At 38.4% G+C, this 15,600-nt stretch overlaps 1 protein-coding gene across 1 annotated transcript in view; it reads right to left on the bottom strand.

Annotated features, from left to right (window-relative positions):
* Nucleotides 1–9: 9 nt before the first annotated feature.
* The window catches only part of LOC103776243 (chromodomain-helicase-DNA-binding protein 9-like), a gene marked incomplete at its 3' end in the record, with an annotated part of 80,240 nt that continues 64,649 nt past the window's right edge, over nt 10–15,600 (bottom strand). The window contains 16 exon segments of the mRNA XM_008943741.1: nt 10–126; nt 1,053–1,157; nt 3,156–3,284; nt 4,045–4,266; nt 4,761–4,900; nt 5,940–6,108; nt 6,938–7,210; nt 8,788–8,948; nt 10,524–11,432; nt 11,689–11,891; nt 12,016–12,235; nt 12,395–12,437; nt 12,748–12,805; nt 13,460–13,577; nt 13,693–13,796; nt 14,816–14,905. Of these exon segments, the coding sequence (XP_008941989.1) occupies nt 10–126; nt 1,053–1,157; nt 3,156–3,284; nt 4,045–4,266; nt 4,761–4,900; nt 5,940–6,108; nt 6,938–7,210; nt 8,788–8,948; nt 10,524–11,432; nt 11,689–11,891; nt 12,016–12,235; nt 12,395–12,437; nt 12,748–12,805; nt 13,460–13,577; nt 13,693–13,796; nt 14,816–14,905 (3,061 nt within the window).

The following is a 15,600-nucleotide window of genomic DNA, read 5'->3' as shown; positions in this document are numbered from 1 at the left end:
GGCGCCCGCAGCTGCCGCCGTCGCCTTCGCCGCCTCGCTTTTGGGGCGCCTTCCTCTCCGGCTCACCTCCTCCCGCACGACGGGTCCCGTCAGAATGCGGTCGAACATCCCCTCCGGGAGAAATCCCTGCAAGAGACACACCGGGCAGTTGGAGGATTTGGGCAGCTGCAAAATGGAAAAGGAGAAGCAAACGCAAGACCCAAGCATACAGCAACAGCCTCCAAGATTATTCTGGTTCGTCAGCAAGCAGCTCCATCTCCAGACAACTTGCTGGCATCTGTGGGGACTTTGGGCTGTCACATCTAAAGGCCCATTTCCACAGTGAGAGCTACAAAGGCATCTTCTTAGACCCTCTGCTCACGAATCCTCTGACGCCCGTTTGCAGATCTGAGCCAAATATAGCTCATTATAGGAGCAGTCTTTGCTCTGCAATATTACCACATTCCAATCGTTTGACAGTTTAATTAAAAAAATTACTCAATTTAAAGTGTAATATGTGTTATTGCACACAGACCAATAATCTCTGAGCCCTTTTTATTATTGCTAGTGTCTATTCAATATCCCTTTATTTAACCTTCTCCATATACTTCACAGTAGAAGCTCAAGTTGAATGAAAATGAAATTCAGAGCACTTCTGAAGGGCTTGCATATTATGACTTCACCTCTGTAAGCCCTCCTACCTAATGATGAAGAAAGAACTGCAATGGACACTAATATTCTCTTTGAAATGCAGTCTTGAAAATTCCTCTTAAAAATAGTAATCATAAGATCAGCTACTACTCACCTCCACACTACAGTAGTCTTTTTTTTTCCCCAGCAAGTCTCTCTAATTAAAGCTAGCCTGATACAACTAGAGGAATTCAGAACTCAAGCTCTCTTCTTCTGTCTTTGGGATAACTATGAAATTCCAAGAGCAATTCTGCTGTTCTGGATACCTTTATTCACTGCAGTCTAATCCTGTTTTGCCATGTCTTTTTTTTTTTCTCCTGTTTGCCTTTTTTGTTTTTAAGATACACTTGGCCTCACAGTTACCTTATTCTGCAAATACTTACAGACTGTTTTACAACTTCTCCCCATTCAGGAGCCACTCCATACTCTGGATTTTCTTTCAAGAACCTGCACAAATCCTTCAGAGGGGGAGCAAATGCACCACCCACCTGAAAAGTAGAAGATGAAGTCAGGAAATTGTTCTCATTCAATAAAAAAAGGCAACATTCATCATTTGTACCTGACACTGTTTCATTCTTGCCTTTTATGTAAAACAATACAAATAAAGCCACACTTTGCATTGTTGATGAGCACGATACAGCTTTTGACTACTCCTGATTTCTTCTAAATCTATTGAACTCAAACTCATCTATTAAACGCATACTTTGCAACCTCAGTATCTGACATTCCTACCAACATTATCAGAGTTTATTTAGACATGTAACAAATGGAAGAGCAATCACAAGTCCAGACCAACAGTGGTCCAGGTATTACCAAGAAGTGTGTAACTACAATCCTGTTAAACCTTTCCATTATGCACTAAATAAGTCCTATCATCTCAACTTCTAAGTGTACTTCTATTAAGAGGCTCTGCTTTTCTTGTATTTTTTATGTGAAAAGACCAAGATTGCTAGACAGCATGTCCTGATAAAATTGTATAAGCAGGAAAGTAAACTTTCAGGTTAATGAGAAGTATTATTCAGATACAGAACAAAGAAAAGACAGAAAGAAGAAAGAAAGAACTCTCAACTTTCTCTATGAACTACAACATAAACTCCTGTTCTCTCATCTATTTCTGGCACCCTTACTCTCAGCTACTAAGTATGTTACTGAACTAAAAAAGAAAATGAGACAAAATGAGTTTGATGATGCACAGAAGTTGGGGAAGGTTATAAACAAGAAAACTGAATTTAATAAAATAACAGTCTTAACTATGGCCTGGAAATTTATTAGAGGAAAAAAAAGCCAACATGAAACACAGGCTCATACAGCAAGCACAGATCAAATCTCTCATTCCATCATCAACTTCGAAAGACTCCTCAGGGCACAGCTTACTGCAACAAAGCCAAGGGTCTGGTTCCCCCCCTCCTGCAGTTGATTGATTTATTTTTTGCAAGAGACTAGCAGCCATACAGGTTCTTCTTTAGAGCTAAATGCACTGTCTCAATGCACTGAAGTGATTAAAAGACTCAAATTTTGCCTCACTCTGCTCTACAGATGCACAAAGCTTCTGACCTTAATATAGCAGCTCAAAAAAAAATAAAATCCTGCTTTCCTTGCAACTGCTCTCTAACAAAAAGAAAAGCTAGCAGTAATGCTAGAGAAAACACTCCATCCATTGACACAGTACCTCAAAGACTCTCGCTGGACTGCTGCTCTGGTATTACACTGACATTCAGAGGCACCATCTCACACATCTATCCAAATTTTTTCATTCAACAACAGTAACGTCCTGCAAGCTTTCTTCAACGTTGCCTTTTAGCCTTCCCCAAAGCCTATGCAAATGCATTATGCCTTCCCCAAACTTTGATCTTCTGTCCAAAACTCTTGAATTCAGTATCTGGTCTCCCATCTTCCACTGTTGGGGATTTTACATAACCACTTCCCCTTCTACGTTTGTCCCTGCATTACACTGCTGTTTAACCCAGCAACGTCATTTACTACTGATACTGGTGAACTATAAAGGTCAAACGCCAGAGATAACTAAAAAAGGAAAGTTATACAAATCTGTACACAGGATTTAAGCAATTCTAGTGAACCAGTTTCTATGCATGATGCACTACCAATACAATCTTAATAATCTCAAAGTGCTAATGAGATGTACACTTTATTTAGAAATCGCAAGAATGTTGCTACTTTAGTCAGAACAACATATATTTCAATAAATATGTCTATTAGTGAAGGGCACAAACATTGTAATATATTAAGTGTTCAATTCTACCTGCATATAAACCACAGGGTAAGTTTTTAGCCATACCTTACGTATTTTCATAGTTGCAAAACATTTACTAGAAGATTCTCAGTGACTTTTGTGCTCTGTGCCAAAACTTTAAATCAAATAACTTTCATTTGCACACAGTATTTTAGCAAGTGTAGTACACAGAGTTTGTTGTTTCAGGTAGCTTTTCTTGTAGGGAATATCAAGATGGGAACAGCATTACGAGTACCTTTCTTGCGTTTCTTCTGTTTATGAGCTGAACGCGTTCTTCACCAGTCAAACTATTAACGTCCAATTTATTGGGGTTTCGACAACGGTGTCTTTTTTGTTTGGGCCTCCCATCATGCAGCTGCATCCTCTGTTATAAAGGACATAAGAAGCCAATTATCTTTCTGATATAACCGTTTTAAAAACTGTAAGGTATCTGTGGAGTCAGGCACTCATTTGAAGTCATCTTCGATTTCACAAATATTTTAATAACAATACTAATTTACTAACCCAAAGAGTATAATAAGCAGCACAGTAAACACCTCTCTGATGCCTCTACCCATTGCTTTGTTTTAATATTATTTCAGTTTTTAACAGTGTTTTAACTGTTAGGAATGTTGCTCCTGTTTTGTATTGTAACAGCTTTCCGGAGAAATGAAGTTCTTATCCTAGACATATGATTTTTTTTTTTTTACATTCTGTTTAACATGGTTCAGAGGTAAGACAATGAGAACATCATACGTACACAAACATCACTACCAAAGCACTGTAATGTAGGTATCAAACACACCCCACAGTGAAGTCTTTGATCCTCTTGCACATCACTAAACATGCTGTTACACATGTTCAGCTCCCATCATCAATAAGGTTTCTTATCTTAGATAATTTATTTCATCTTAGGTGAAATTAGACAAAGATCTTTGTTTAGTATTGCTTAGCAATTACATCCGTGAGGGAAAGGAAAGCCTGCGGAGCTCAAATTATGTATAAAGAAATGGGCATTTTCCTTTTCCTAAATAAAATAGAAGAGCAAAGAACGAATAACTCCATGGAACAGATTACAAATCCAAGCACATTTAATGAGAATTGTTTTACTATCTAGCTAGAGCAGAGCTGAAAGGAATACTCACAGGAATGCAAGCCCCTGAATCTTCAACATATCCAGGATGTTCTTTAAGCCACCTTTCTAAATCTTTTCTTTTGGGGGCATCATCACCTGCAAGCCTTGTCCCATCTTTTAGGTTAATAACAGGAACTGGACTCTCTGCATCAAGCAGGCCTTGGGACTGTGTGTAAGCGAGTGCTGGGTTCATTCCTGCAGCAACTTGACAGGAGTTAATACCTGGATTAACCTGGAGAAGTTAAAAACATTTGACTAAGTGCTCCACAAAAAAAGCATCACAACTACTTCATGTGTGATATAATGAAGGCCACAGTCCTGCAGACCACTGTGCACACACTCAAGGACTGAGACTGCTCATGCCCTACAGAGCCCCCCTCAAGGCACTGTACAATTGGGTCCTGTAACAGAAGTTACAGGAAAGGATGTCAGAAAGTGTTGCTAGGTCAAAGATCAAGTTTAATAATACATTAACTACAGTTCATCAAAACTAGAATTAAACTTACTTTTTAGAAATCATTATCAATATTGTACGTATCTAACAGTAAAATTCTACCAGTTCTCCTTTGTGTAGTAGAACTGCCAGTAAACAATTTCAGGAAAAAATCCCAAGCCAAACAGTTTTGCATAGTAAACTTTTTGTTGTTTGTTGACAGCTGGGTATGTTGAGTTAAGGGCAGTTGAACTTGGACCTTATTTTTGGATACAAAAATCAAGTTTACTTACATGATTAGGCTGTTTATTTCTATTTATAAAGAGGACATCAACACCCTCCACATTCTTCCTTCTTCCTCTTCTCTTTTTGACTACAGGCTGACTGTCAGCTATGACTCCATTGGCACTGGCTGTTAAGTGACTGGAAGTACCTAACGAATGATGCAATAAAATTAGTACCAGATGCTTGCACTATTTATAACCAGAAACATGTCTGAATAAAAAAAAGGAAATAAATTTATTTGAAACGTGCATCTAACTTCTACGTGCAATACCTAACAGAAATCGCCTATTGGTTTCTGGCTGTTTAAAACAGCAAGCTCAGAAAAGCCCCTTTATGATGGAAGTTTCCTATTGCTGCCCCCTGCCTCCTCCAAATAAATCTGTACAAAGGAAAAAAGCTGTTAAAAATGGTGACATCACACACACAGAGAAGTCAGACATCCCAAAATAGATGTCTATAGTAAGACCTTCATGGTATCTTGCAAAAGAACATGAAGGCACAAAATTCAAGTGAAGGGTAGTTTTTTTTTCTGAAGGAAATGTTCTCATCCCTGTGAGTCTGCAATTACAATGAGCTGCAGTCGTTTAATCAGAAGATGACTAAATCAAGCACTCAATTCTAATAATTTCATATATTTTAATCCACATTTTAACCGCTTACTTTGGCTCATTTTTATCTGTCAGTATAGACATACAGCTTATTTTCACAAAAATAACTAAGTTTCTGCCTATATGACAAAAATTGATTCTAGACTATTGTCCTCCACTGTTTCTTTATATGAAAGGATACGAAGAGTGCAGATTGACACCAGCATAGATCCGGAAACTCTTCATCTCTGCTTACAAACTAGCCACAGCAAGTTTCGAGTTAAATTTATTACTGTTAGAGTGATGCACTTCATAATTATTAAAACCCTCTTGTGGGGGTGTTTATAATGTATAATGGCAACATTTTGATAAATGAAGGTTACATTAACTGACACTGTGAGACAATATTGAAGTGGTCCAACCTCATGCCTCAACTTAGGTGCCCAGTTTCCTTACCATACTGGAGATAATTCCTCCAGACTGGGGTTTAGAACAAGTAACACTGCAAAGCTATCTCTCTGCTGTCTATACATATAGAACAGAAGATGCCAGAAGGTGAGATTTAATAGTAAGCCTAATGCCCTCTCACATTAACCATACCTGATTTGGGAAGTGATTTTGGGAAGTTGACAAGACTGGTTTCTGAAGCATTCTGGAGTTCACGAAGCCGAGCCAGGTATTGCTGCTGTCCCAGTGCACCTTCCTCGCTTTCAAACGGCCTTTTCTGAGACAGTCCCTGCTTCTGAAAAGTCAATTTCAAACCACCTTCCTGTTAAATAAATGCCAGGGTTAGAAGAGTCTCTTCTGAAGCAGAAATGACTACTGCATAATCAGGATTCTCACATCTCACAAACAGTGACTCCAGAAGAGTTGAGGAAGAAAGAAAACATTGTATGAGACCTTAAAACAAGTCTTGCTTCTCCTCCATGTAAAAACCACTTCTGAACAGAAATTTCATGGAATTACTTCTATGACTTTTAAATTCTCTATCTTAACTGAAAAACCCAGATGCTGAACTGCTGCTTACCTCCCTAATACAGTCCTAAAGAAATCTCAAACCCAATTACAAGAGAAAATTTTGATACATTTTTACATGCTACAAACTGGTCTTCAAGTACAGATAAGAAAAATGTTTTAAACTTCTAACCTGCATTTGAAGTGGCAAATTTACCTATAACCATTTAAAAGGCCATGAAATAATAAAGTACTTGCTGCATAGGACATGCTGAAATGTTTTTAAAAAGCCAAATAACAGAAATACCTTTTTTACTAACCAGATTTCTCACAAACAGCATAAACCAGGCTGTCTGAGGAAGCACCAGAACGGCAATATTTCAATTCAGAGACAGAAAGAAAAATGACTCCTTCCAGTGGCTTAGGCAAATTAAACAAAACAAGCTAAAAAAAAAAAAATCAACACCGCCCCCAGAAAAACCGAACCCAAACCCCAAACACTGAATGCCCAGAAGCAGCAGACCCAAATACCCACAAACAAGTGTGTGAAGGAAGTGAGAGTGAGAGCAGGCAGCCACTTGCAGGTAAAGCATGCCGCACACCGCAATCGCAATCAGGTCCTAGGGCAATAAAAATAAACATACGTCATTGATTTTCACTGTAAACTCCTTTTCTCGTACATGCTTCTTCACCTTTGACATCTGCTGCAAGTGCTCGTACTCTTCTTTGACACCTGCAAGAGGGGGTGTTGGTGCACTGGGCTCACTGTAATCTGCAGCTGCACCTGGGCTGTCCAGAAGTTTGGTTGTGTAGAAAGAGGCCACGGTATTGCTGTCGTAGGTCCTTCTTGCTGAAGGCCATTTACCTTTCAACACTGTTTGACAAATACTGTCAAGGCGATTAATCATAACTCGATCCTAAAAATCAGAGGAAATATTGTTGTAAGAGTAATGCTGTACACATTACATTTACATATCATCTTCTAACTCTAAAGAGAAGAGAAATGACAACATTTTTAAATACTGGATTTGCACTTAAAAGATTTCTAAGTTTCTGCATTTGTACCAACTCCCTGTAAGAAGTATTTGGGAAAGCCACTTCTACACAAACTAATCACCTGTAAGTAAATATGTAATCTCTCTCACCTAGGCAGCATCTGGGGCCTGCAAATATTTGAAACGTTAGTTCTCTCATTGGTTTTAAAGGAAAGATATTGCAACTACCAGTGCAGTATTTGTGGGTCTGGCTTGGACTCCTTGGTGGTAGCAGGCTTTGAACCTGTGAATAGCAGCACGACACGCCTGGCAAACAGCATGTATAAAACTAAAGCGACAGACTTCTATTCACATCTCATTTTAGCTTCTGAAACCACATCATTCCTCCTTCACGTTCTTTAGCCACCAGACACAGATTTGACTTCACACACCTGCATTATATATAGATCTTGACTTCCAAGAAACTGTGCTAAGGACATGCAGACACCAGTAACCACCAAGTTTGTTTTATAATTTCAGAGTGCAGTGATTTGTCAAAAAAAAAGTGAACTCTAAGATGTCTGGTAAGCAAACATTTTTTAGCCAAGCTCAAGATGCTCCCCTATGTTTATGTACAGCCTGTTTATGTACACTACAAATGTTATTTTTCACAATCCTCCAGTCACCTGTGACATGGAAGTTATGCTCCCCTTCCCAAAATGAATGTTAAGAAACTATGAAAATGACTATTTTGATTTAAATGCATCTTCCGGGAGCAAACATAACCACTAAAAAGTTTATGCAGTGAAGAGGCACTTCAGCAATTGACAATTTTTGCTTTATCTTCTTAGTTAAGATACCAACTGAAAGCGTAAGAAACTCTTCTATGGTCTTCCAAGCTATGTCACCCATAGAAATTCAGATAGGACTAAAGAGCTTAAAAATACTCAGTATTTATTCCAAACTAGGTGAATCTTCAGTCACTTAGTGTTATTACCTTTTCCACATGTCACTAGTTCACATGTGGAATCATGTATCTGAATTTTAACACAGCAATTGTATTACACCAGTGCTTCAGCCAGCCTCCATTTCAACATGACTTAAGATTTTGCAATGCAGCTGAAGGAGCCCTCCTACTATCAAGGAATTTTTTCCACTTAGCTCATTTCTTGTTCTGTTTCATTTTTTACATTCTTCTGGACTACTCTAAACAATTCTTCTCGCAGTCTTAACATCATCCAAATACTTGATAAATTATCTCATCTTCACATGACATCTATTACCTTTGAAGTTACTTTTTGTTTTTCCTCTGCGAATGTTCTTTTACAGACACAGCTGTACAACTGATGTATAAACTGCTTTGTCATAAATTTACTATAATTTATCATGAATAAGATTCCGCTTTTTTCAAGATCTCCCCACAACTCAGTGGTATGGTTTTAACATATTTAATGGAATATTAATGTCACAGCCCACCTGCCCCTACAACTTTGGTTTTCAAAGCAGTAGTATAAACTTGCCTTCGGCCAGTAGGATGCAGCCAACATGTATCCACCTTGTAGGAGATAACTGGAATTTGGTGTCCCATTGTTCATCTGGAAACTGTCTTGCGTCTCATCTTGTGTTGTACTCAGAGAGGCTACACTCTCTTCATCATATGCTTTTATATGTGGGGTTCCTTCTGCTAAATAAAACCACCAATATAATTTGATGTTTTCAAGAAGTTCAGCACCCATTGTAAGCGCTTCAGGTGAACAAAACACTCCAGTGTTCAGAGAAAGTCCAAACAGGAAGTTCAACTGAAGAATTAAGTTTCTAGTTTTCAAGATACTGCTGATTCTTTTCTAGGCATGTAAATTCCACACATATACCTGTTAATATTTCAAGAACTTAACATGTTGAACATTTAGCTAGTTGAAGAGAGACATGCTTCAGACTCATCTGACAGACAGTCCTCACTTATTGTGACATATTCTTTGTAAGCCCGAGTGCACTAAAATACAGAATTAAATTGAAATGAAAGGTGTCCATGATCAGAACACAGCAAATATAGTAGGACATTACTTTAAAAACTCACCCCATTTCATTTACCGGATGGAATGCTAGATATTCCACATCATCTCATGTTGCTGCATAATTTATTTTTTAAAATTTTAATTAGAGCATTTTTTTCCTAGTATCTTCCTAGTGGTCCTCTGACTTTTTTAGACTTCTCTCCTCACTATTATTTTACTTTTGCCTCCATCCAGACAACAATGTAACTTTAATTCTGCCATGGGGAAACAGTATGAAACTAAAAAAAGTTAAAAAGACGCTGCCTGAAAAGGTAAATGCCACATCAGTGAGTAAAGAGTACTGAAGGACTATTCTACAGAACTCAAATTTGTCCTTAACAAGAGGTATGTATCAAGTCATCCTATTGAATTTCTCTCTCCCTTAAAGGATGTTTCAAACATGAGAAGTATGTCAAAGGTCCATGACGATTGTACAAGATATGAGATAAAACCTGGGCTTAAAATTAAAATGCAGATGAAGTTAAGAGCATTCTCCACATTTACCAATCTTTTCAATACCAACTTACAGCAAAATAGCCACAAAAAGAAAGGCTGACTGATTTACAAGATTTTGCAATCTGAGGATGGCACAATTACTTGCCTAAACAGACTGAGCTGGCAGAAAGCAAGCCTAATATTTGGACTTGTAGCACATGTTACAGTATCCACCATCTAAACATAAATATTTATGTCATACAAGCTTCCTCTTCTCTCACTTTATTTACTGTTCACATACAACTGTTTCCTCTGAAACTGTCCCTCAACTGCTACAGGCAGCAGGATCCCAATCATTTTGTTTAAGTGACTTATTTACTTGCACAGTAATATTTTTCCCAGTACATTAATCCTATTACCAAGCCAAGACAACCTCTGTATTTTGGAAGAAGAGCAACAGTAGCAGGGAATACAGACACAACATATGTTTCCAGAACATCAGCCATTCAAGACTCCTCCCACACATGGACCACATGCACAGTAGGCTTTCTCAGGGAATCAGTCAACAAATCCTAAGTACCTCCTCCAAGGCACTGATATGAAGTAAAGAAAATGCTGTATCCCTGAAATTCCTCCAACTCACTTGAAGAATCCAGAAAATATGCTTATGTTTACTTTTGTGGGATTTAATAATGTTTTTAAAACACTTCTCCATTAACAATAAACTTTCAAAGTTTGCTATACTGCAGAAATGAGTCTGCACATACCCCGTTTTTGTGCCTCCTCTTCATCACTATCACTCTCTTCAGACGAAGATGATGATGACGACGACGATGACGATGAGGAGGAGGATGAGGAGGAGGATGCTGAAGAACAAGATGAAGATGACGAAGAGCTAGAGCCTGATCGAGAGTGTGAACAAGATGAGGAAGATGAAGAGGATGAAGATGATGACCTGGAAGAACAGGATGATCTATCTGAGTCAGAGTCTGAGTCAGAACTAGAGTCAGACCCCCGTTTGCTGACTCTCTGTTTTTTGGAAGCTGGGTTTGGAGTTAGAGGCTCTGTCCTTGCTGCCACCATGCGCCTGTCCGTTTCAGTCTTCACACTAGGTTTGTGGTCTGTATTTTGTAGGGGTGTGCCATTTTTTGGACTCAAAGGTTCAGATTTCATTATTGTCTGTGTCTCCTCTGTAGACATAGATTCCTCTTCAGAAGACTGAGGGTCCTCTTTCAGAATTTCATTTTTAGCTTTTGTGTCCTCAAAAGCATTCACTTTAGCATCTGAAAATCTTGACTGAGGTGTAAGAGGAGAAGCAGATAATGCCATCTGGTACTGATGCAAGAGTGGAGTAGAAGTCCTTGAGAGCGCCACTTTATTTTGATTATAGTTCCTCTGGGCAGACATAAATGAGAGTTCAGGATCACGCAGAATATGATAATCTGTCCTGCTAACGCCATGTTTAGCAGCTCCAATAAGTAAATCCCTGTCATGAGTCCCACACTCCCACCAGACAGGCAAGTCTGGGTTGGGCTGGCAGAGTTTCAGTCGTTCGAAGAGCTGTGGGTGCCTGAGAGCCTGCTCTCGCACCTTCCTCAGGAGTTCAATGCGATACAGAGTCCGGGAAGCACGCTCCTCTGTAATGGGCTGGATAAAGATGTTTGGGTCCACGAGTTCTGTATTAAAACAAAAAAAAGATGAGAATGCAGAAAAAAAAGAAACCAAAACCACTGCCATCAACACTAGAAGAGGATGGCCTTAATCAGTTAATATATATCACACCATTATAAGCTTCTGATTTTACCCTTAGCATGTTTCCTTATTTTCTTCTCCCCTGTTTTTATTTTGGAACGCATGAAAGAAAAGCCTTTTCAAAATAAACACTGACAACAGAAATGAAAGAAAACGTCAAGTAAAAACACACCCACCCACCTTCTTTTGAAGGGAGACGGCAGACTCTCCGGCACATGGACATGAACGCGTACAAGTACTTCTCTAAGCTCTCATCAGTCTTCTTGTGGAGCCGAGCCATTGCTCGGAATTTGGTCCAATCAAACCGTCCCCTCTCAGGATCAAACACCACGCCAAACGTGGACACCACTCTGTAAAAGTCAGCTTCCTCTCTTCTCGTCCATCTTAATCAGCAAGAAAAAAAACAGGAAATTCTGTCACTTTCTTTACAGAGCTAGCAATTCTTGTTTCTTCACTGTTTTTTCTATAAAGATGTATTAAAATGACGTATTTGCATGCTGCACTTACCTTTGCTGTCTTTCAATCTTAGCAGCCATCTTTGGATTTAGAGCAGCTTCCTCATAGGGAGGCTGCATCACACTAGTTTGTATCGGGAACGCTGGCTGGATCTGCTGGGCCTGCCTATTTTTACTTGTTCTTTGATAAGCTGTTATCAGGCGGCGAAGACGTGTTGTTAAGGCAGACTGAGTGGGCCAATAGATTTTGTCTCCTTCCATCATTTGTCCATCTATTTAAAACAAAGTCACGGGAAAATTAAAGAAGTTAATGACTGCAGACGCCTACAGTTCTATACTGAGCCATCTAAATATATTTTAACCAAGAGTCAGGAAATAAAACAATTCAAAACAGATTCAGCTGGCTCAGATTTTATTTTGTATATATTTACCTCCATCTGCAATTACCAGATCACCTGGGGATGAAACATCATCCTGTAGAAAAACAGAAGCGAAGCAAAATTTCAGATGTAGCCCTCTCCGAAGGTTTAGGTTAAACTTACATCTTGCAAACGATTTATGAATATGACAAAACCAAGAGTAATATATATTTTGGACAAATGACTAACAAGGAATACCACGGAATTACATGATTCCCTCCCACCAACACAACTGCAGAAACACATGGAATAAGTTCTACCAGTTTAGAGTAGTACAGAAGAATGTAATAATTTGCTCAATGAAGAGGTGGAAACATTACATTCTAAGTGTGTTAAAAGGAGCTATTAATAGGTGCCCACTGTACCTCTATGTCATCTTTAAACATTGCTGGTGCTGGTTTATATTCTGGATCTTCTACATCCCTGTTAAAATTCAAACACAAAAGTATCCATCTTAGTAATACTGTAGTAATATTTGAGAAGAACTCTTTTCAGTCAAGAAAACCTCTTTTAAATTAAGTTAGATATATTGTCTTTAACCTCCTTATTGGAACGAGGAAAATACTTCATGGCAGCTTTGGCTTAAATCCTGGTGCCTGCAATGCACTCTCATTCCAAGATATTCTCTGTGACCACAGCTGCTAACCTCAGTAATGGAGCAATGAAGAACAGCAGCTTCCCTTTCAGCAGCGATCATACTCAAATTCATCTACTGGGGTCACTGGTTAGCTGCACAAGACCAACACACCAAACTGACTGACCCGAAATCAACTTAAATAGGTCTGTAACACTCAGTGTCTAAGTAATATTTCTGATACAGCAACAAAAGGTAGAGTCCCTGTTAACAATTGCTGCTTTTTTTCCTTGAACTGTGAAACCCCAAACTCCAGTGGTTCTGTTGCACTGTTCCTAGCTCTTTTCTACTCTGTGGGATTGAAATCAAACTAGTATTCTTCACAACAATGACATCAAACTGGTACAAAATCAGCTAAGAAGAGAATAAAGTACAACATATAAATTCAGTCTCGTTTACTTAAAGGCCCCAAAACATTCATGCCCACTTTTAAGTGCTCATACCCATCCATATAATCATTTGCTCTCTGTTCCGCAGCAACCGCTTTTTCATCTGGCTTGCCAACCCTTTCCAAGAAGCACAGTGCTGGGTCTGCTCTGATAGTGTTGTATTTTTCATAACCTAGAAAGGAAAAAAAAGTAGCATGTACTAAATTTTCAGAGTAAGCTATAAAAAAGTCTAGGCTTTTTTTATTCAGAGGTGGGGAAGAACATACATAGTCACTCATATTACTCACCGTGTTTAAAAACTCCAATTAGAAGGGACTTATCTGCATCTGCATCCCACCACTCAGCAGGCACTTCAGAATGATCTGGCTCAGGGACCCAAACATCAATTTCACTAAGGAGAATCACCAACAGTACACCAACATCAATAGTATTCAGAGGAAAAAAGTAAAAATTTAGTTTCATCTTTTTACATTTGCACTTCATGTGGGATTTCTAAACCTCTCTATTCAAGCCCACATATACAACATCCCATATCCAGCAAACTAATTCAAAGATTACTTTGGAAGTTGTAAACCAAATCTGAAATGTTTAATTTTTTTTCATACACTTGGTTATTTAATAACAAGTAACAGTTAAAAAGTCGATAGTTATGCTACTAAGTTATATAAGCCATGGTATTAATTTATCATTATGGTTTTTAAAGGTTATCAAAATTATTCTGAGGCATACAATTTTTCACCTCTGCATTCAATAAGGCCCTAAAAACAGAAATACAAAACACCCAGACAGCTTGGTATTTTGTGCTGGCAAACAGGGAAAGAATATGAAAACAGACCCAGCATACATAATTCTTCCTCTCTCAGTAGACTCTGCCAACTCCTGACAGCAATTCGTGCTTGCAACACTTAGTAAACCAAGGATTATCTGCTTTTGTGTTGAACAGCACGAGATGGACTGTTCTTCCACAAATGTTTACACCAGCTTTCTCAATAAAATTACAACTTTCTATGCAGCACAAGCTCCTGGAGCAGCGACTTCCAGAATTTCCAAATGTCAATACTTCCATTAAAAATAATAATAATAAAAAAAAATGGAATATTCAGCACATAACCAGAAGTGTGCATGAAGAGGCAAGAAAAACCTACCAATTAGAATGTTAATTACATAATTCTATCTTTCACTCACTTTTTCAGTCTATTTGACTTAAATAATTTTACTTCATATAGCTATATGAACAGGAATCAGGACTTCCTCTTACCAAGCCAATACAATACGAAGTGTTTAGTACAGTAAACAAGAACATTTTTCTTACAGTCTAAGGATACGAACATTTGGTTTTAACATTTCTATACTTTCGCTTGATAGTTTACATTTAAGATTAACAAGCAAAAAACCCTCTCTATAGTTCACCTGGCATCAATTCCATCAAACACCTTTTGGAATTCATTACCGATGACTTCTTGTTTTAAGTAATATAGCATTCTTACTCGAAGCAAGACCCTAAACAAAGAAAAAGAAACACAAATATTAGCATTTTAAGAGCAGACAATATTTGTGAGTGGTTTGGGTTTGTCTTTTGTAATCATCACTATGCTTTCAAGTCATTTTTCTAAAACACAATTCCCTCAGTTAGAAGATGATCTCCAATTCAGGTCACCTATCACTTTTTATTGCAATCACTTATCCAAATCATGTCACTGCAAAAATCCTTTCAAATCCTAGACAAAGACCAATGCCAGCAGAACACTCCTCAGCTGCTTCATAAAACACTGCTAAGAAAAAAGTGCTGTTTCCCTTTTCCTACTTAGCAGCTTCCCTTACAAAGAATTGAGCGGGCTGCCAACAAACATCTTCCACATCATATTTTCATTCCTTCTCACTTAGAATGTGATGCATGACCCCAATGGCTTCTCCATGCTTTATCTCAGTTCCTGACTACAGCTGTATGAAATGTTCAAGGACAGTACGATAAGAATTGCTACAGAAAAATGATTCATCCAGAAAAAAAACTCATTTATGCCTGTGAATGAGCTTTAAAGCAGCCAGTAGCTCAGGCTCTCAGAAGCCTATAAGACATGCCAGTTAAACAGCACATAACAACTGGGACTACGACTTCAGCTCCTCCCATTTCTTTGCTAAGCACTCTCAAACTCTTTAATCCTTTGGCTGCCACAAGGCTCCCCAAACATGCTAAC

The sequence above is a fragment of the Merops nubicus genome, unplaced genomic scaffold (genome assembly GCF_000691845.1).
Source record: "Merops nubicus isolate BGI_N331 unplaced genomic scaffold, ASM69184v1 scaffold2157, whole genome shotgun sequence".
NCBI lineage: Eukaryota > Metazoa > Chordata > Aves > Coraciiformes > Meropidae > Merops > Merops nubicus.
Note: the sequence above shows the minus strand (reverse complement) of the source record. Positions and strands in the feature narration are given on the sequence as shown.